This window comes from Brassica oleracea, chromosome C9 (genome assembly GCF_000695525.1).
Source record: "Brassica oleracea var. oleracea cultivar TO1000 chromosome C9, BOL, whole genome shotgun sequence".
Taxonomy (NCBI): domain Eukaryota; kingdom Viridiplantae; phylum Streptophyta; class Magnoliopsida; order Brassicales; family Brassicaceae; genus Brassica; species Brassica oleracea.
This window is the reverse complement of record NC_027756.1, coordinates 38933430-38938863: the sequence shown is the minus strand read 5'-3', so window position 1 is coordinate 38938863 and position 5434 is coordinate 38933430. Positions and strand designations below refer to the sequence as shown.

Below are 5434 nucleotides of genomic sequence, written 5' to 3'. Positions count from 1 at the left end.
TTTGAAATATCCTAACTTATGCTTTTGACATAACTAATTAAATTTCATTGGTAACAAACTAACAACTATATCAGTCTTTTAGCAAAAAACAGTTATACACACTTATACTACTAGTCTATTATATGTTACTATAAATGAACAATCGCAATAGAGTTTATACCTTATATGCATTTTAAAACAAAGTAAAATGATATTTCTCTCTCTTTTTTGCTCTACTGTGATTTTTACTCTGAAGAAAGCACTGACTTTCTCGAATCCACCAACTATTTTGATCTTTTAATATTATTATTTAAAGATTATATGCCCAAGGCCCTAAACTCAGCTGTATTCAATTGACATAGTCCTAGTTTATTTAAAGCAAAAGCCACTTGCTAAACAAAACAAAAAAAAAGTGTAGATGCAATATAATTTCCATTCAAATAATTTTTGTTTCATTGGTAATTTGGTATTAATACAAAAAATCAACCTGCTACCACAAAAAAAAGAAGCAAATAAATAATATGTGACTCAAAAATGCATGTAGTTTTCAACACAAAAAGGCACTTAAAACAAGCAAAGCCCAAAACCCATCTCGTTAAGCAAAAGCTCCCTCCTTTAACCAGTCACAATCTCTTTTTCAAAGTTACAAAACTTTTTCTTTTTGCTATTTAACCAAACAACATCACACATTCTCAAAATTTCCTTCAATTAAACACACATTTTGTTCTCATATCACCAGGAAACTCACAAGACACATACTTTAAGAGTTTCTTCCTTCATCTTCTTACTTCTTCAACCATCTAGACATAAAAAAGCCATGTCCAATCTTCCTTCAACGCCTCAATCACAACCACCCGAAACCCCTCCATGGGACACTCCATCATCCAGATGGTTCAGTCCAATCAGCACACCATGGAGAACAACACCAAGAAGCAGACAATCAACTCCAACTCCAACAACACCAAAAGCTCTTACCGAAGTGATCGTCTCCAAATCACCTTTGTCTCAGAAGAGCCCTGCAACGCCTACACATGATGGTATAGAATCGCAGCCTTTAAACAATACAATGGTTCCCTTGCGACTAAGAACAACCCGGACGAATCCATGGATATGGTGTGGTGCAGCTTTATGTTTTATCTTCAGCATACTTCTAATAATATTTGGTATTGCTACTTTGGTTCTCTTTCTCGCCCTCAGACCGAGAACCCCTGTTTTCGACGTCTCTAACGCAAAGCTGAACACAATCTACTTCGAGTCACCGGTGTATTTCAATGGTGATATGTTGTTGCTGCTGAACTTCACCAACCCGAACAAGAAGCTAGGTGTGAGGTTTGATCATCTTTCCGTGGAGCTCTGGTTCTCCAACAAAAAGATCGCCACGCAAGGTGTCTTGCCGTTTAAGCAAGGAAACGGGAAGACTAGGCTAGAGCCGATTCGGCTGATCTCAAATCTGGTCTTCTTGCCTGTAAATCACTTAGTGGAGCTGAAAAGGCAGCTCATGACTAACCAGATAAACTACGAAATCAGAAGTCTCTTTAGAGTGAGAGCTGTTCTTGGGATCATTCATTATTCTTATTGGCTGCATGGGAGTTGCCAGCTTCAGTTGGCCAGTCCACCAACCGGTGGCTTAATTTCTCGGAACTGCACTACAAAAAAATGGTGAAGAAGAACACAGGTCATCTTCAAAATTTCTAGCCTCACCTGTGTTTTTCAAGCATTGATGTCAAAAACGAATCAAGACTCTATGCAGGAACCGAGATCTGAGTCTGTTATATATTGTAAAGACAGATCTAATAATTAAGTTTGGTTATCAAATGAATTAAAGGGATGTTTTTTTTTTGCTACGGCTAAATATTATAATCCCTGATTCATAATTTGCTTCAAGATTACGGAAATATGATTCCATATTTGATCCACAAGACACAATCTGAAAAGAAGAAAAGAGTAAAGAGTCCCAAGAGCAAGAGAGGGATCAAACAGTAGATTCATGTAGGTTCCTTTTAGTAATTAAAAGTCATATCTCAACCAAAAGAAAAAGAAAGCACACTCATCTCCTAACACCAGCCATATGGAGTTTTTTAATACAAAATCCTAATTTAACAAATACTCTTATCCAGGAAAGTTAAGCAAATTAGATACAACAGTAGGCAGCGTACGTGGCAGAGGGAAAATTTGAGCAAGAATTGATTGGTAACGAGACAACTGGCTTAATTAGCCTAGGACAGATGTAAAGTTGATTGTATAATAAAAGAAAACCACAAGTATAGACCTAAAAAAAAAGTTTTTGTCACGAATATCATTACCATTAAAAAAGGATCATTCCCAAATTATATCCTTAAAGAATCTTCAAAAGATACTCTATAACTTTAAATATGAAGTTTTTAGCTCTCCAAAAAAGAACTTTAAAACTTCAAATTTGAAGATTCATACTTTTATTCGTATTATGGTCCCTACAATTACACATCACATTTATAATTCATAAATATTATCTTGTTTATTATTTTAATCCTTAAAAACATATCTCATAAATATTTTAAGTTTTCTTTACAAATTTAAGTTTACACATAAAATTAAATAAAATTTAAAAGAAGATTTAAAATATTTAAAACTAGATTTTAGATAACAAAAATATACAAAACAAACTTAACAAAAAAACTTTTAAAAAATTACATGAAGACATAACTATTACACAAATTTAAATATTCCAACAACACTAATAGTCAGGTAAATTTGATCTGAAACCTTCAAAATTTCCAAATATTTTCCATTTTTTTTTGTGTAATTGAAGATGGTTGTTGTTGTTGTTGTTGATATCGTCTTTTCGTACAATTCCTTCTTGTTCATATTGAATATATTCACGAGTATTAATATCATCGAGAAAAGTTAGTCTTTTAGTAATATTTTATGTTTCTCTTTTACTTTATTGTTCTGATCTAATGTATTTACAAGTATTAATATCTCCCGTTTTCAACAATTTTTATCTCTAATCTACAAATTAAAAATGAGAAGAGTTATTTTTACTTCGAAATGCACTAGTCGATCATATATGCATTACGAAAATCACTTTATGGAATAATACGGTATTTTGCTTGAAGTTTAATATTAATTAAGTTATTTTGTTTAAATTTTTACATTTTAATATAATATTTTATTAATTAATATTGTTGTAATATGTTTATATATGTGCTAGTTATTTACAAAATTTTTATGAATTCAAATTAGTTATAACAAATATAAGGACCATATTATAAAATACAAATAGTTTTGAAGTTAAATTTGAAGTTTTGCTTTTGGAGAAGAACACTTTTAAACTTCAAAGATAGAGTTTTGGAAACTTCAAAATATAGTTCTTTTTTGGAGATGCTCTTAATAAAAATTATAGTTTTTTCAAAATACTCTTATTTTTACAAGTGATTAATAAAATTAATTAATGACATTTAAATATTTTGGTTTTGCGCCTACAGATACACCTAAATGGATCTATAAATAATGAGATTATATATATATTTAAAAGATATACTAACTTTAAATTTAATATAAGTATAAATATATTATGAACTATAAATAAATTAAGAAACATGAAAATATTATTTTCTTAAATATATGTATCAATATTCAAAATAGATCATTTGAATATTATACATATTTTAAATACAAACCAAAATCCTATATCCTACACCATATATCATATACATATTTGAATATCATTTTTCCATGTATAATGTCATTTTATACATAATATTGACATTGCAATTACGAGTGTTCAAGAATATTTAAAAAACTATCTTAAAATCAATTTTTAAATCTAAAATAAAAATACAAACTTATAATAGGTTATTAATAACGAAAATAAACTAATATTGTCATATCAATAAGTTTTTTTATATTATCATTTTTTTATTTGGATAACATAATAAAATTTTATCAAATTCTAAGGAATCACTAATTTATGTAATATTAATAAATATATGAGTAATTTAATCAATTCTTTTTTAAAGTATTATCAGATATTTTGTAATCGGATCAACGGTATCAGATCGCAGGTTAAGTGAGTTTTTGGGTTTTTACCGGGTTATATCGGATTTTTAGGGCTTTTTTGCAGAATTGACCTACAACTTAAAGTCAAACACAAAACTAACCTCCTTTTTTTTTTGGAAATTGGTTTTGCCCTATTCACCCCACAAGTTCATATAATTCACGAAAATGCCATCAATTTTTTTTTTTTCAAAAATGACATTTTCACTCTCTCACCCTCATCATCTTCAAGTATTTAGAAGATTGCCATTGTCATCAATACCACAACCAATTTGAAGCTCTTAATGCTCCCAAAATCGAGTTACCCTTCTTCTTTTTTCATTCTTGTGAACTAAACACAACATATCTCTCACTTTCTCTCCTCAATGAGCTAAAAAAAACTCAAGATTTTGATTCTACATTTTTTATGGTTCATAGAGTCATAGAAGCTAACGATTCTGGGTGGGTCACTTTCGTTTGAGATTCTGTGTGCTTGGAGAAGCCTTATGTGTGCTAAGAAAGTTATCTCACCAATTTAAGGTATGAAATCAAGTTTTTTTTCAGATCTGTTCGTCAGAGGACTTACATGGGAAGTCGTCTGGTCAACGCAGAGGTTATTTTTGCAATTGACTTTGAAATCGGTTTTATGAGACGACTGAAAGTTGAGTCGTCTGATTTTGTTTGGTTACAAAAAAAATCACCAAAGAACCTAGACTACTTACATTTCAGTCGTCAAAGGTTAGTTTTGCATTTGACTGGATTATTTCAGAAGTTTGACTTTCCCGAACGACTTACATTTCAGTCGTCTTGTGAAAAATGAAATATCAATATTTTATTAATACTAGATGACTTACAATTAAGTCGTCATAGGTTAGTTCTGCAATTGGAAAAAAACTTCAATATTTAATGATACCCAGACGACTTACAATTCAGTCATCCTCCTGACAACTTACAGGTAAGTCGTCCAGGAATTTATTCCAAGATTCTGGTCAAACCTCGTAAATCCTGGACGACTTACATGTAAGTCGTCCAGGAAAGTCAAACTTCTGAAATAATCCAGTCAAATGCAAAACTAACCTATGACGACTTAATTGTAAGTCGTCTAGTTTAAAAAAAAAATATTATTATTTTAATTTTCACAAGACTACTGAAATGTAAGTCGTCCAGGAAAGTCAAACTTCTGAAATAATCCAGTCAAATGCAAAACTAACCTATGACGAGTGAAATGTAAGTCGTCTAGCTTTTTGGAGTTTTTTTAAACCAAACAAAAGTAGACGACTTATTTTTCAGTCATCTGAAATAACAAATTTCAAAGTCAATTGCAAAAATAACCTCTGCGTTGACCAGACGACGTAAGGTTTAGTCGTAAGGAGTACTTAGATTGAAGTCGTCCGTTCGATCTTTAATAAACTTTCGTTTTCTTTGTTCTAAGTTTGCTAAT

General features: G+C 30.7%; 1 protein-coding gene across 1 annotated transcript; it reads left to right on the top strand.

Annotated features, from left to right (window-relative positions):
* Positions 1 to 640: 640 nt before the first annotated feature.
* On the top strand, positions 641 to 2039 carry LOC106316285 (protein YLS9). The gene has a single exon (XM_013754159.1). The coding sequence runs from the start codon at positions 797 to 799 to the stop codon at positions 1640 to 1642; it is 846 nt and encodes a 281-aa protein (XP_013609613.1). The 5' UTR covers positions 641 to 796; the 3' UTR covers positions 1643 to 2039.
* The last annotated feature ends 3395 nt before the right edge of the window (positions 2040 to 5434 follow it).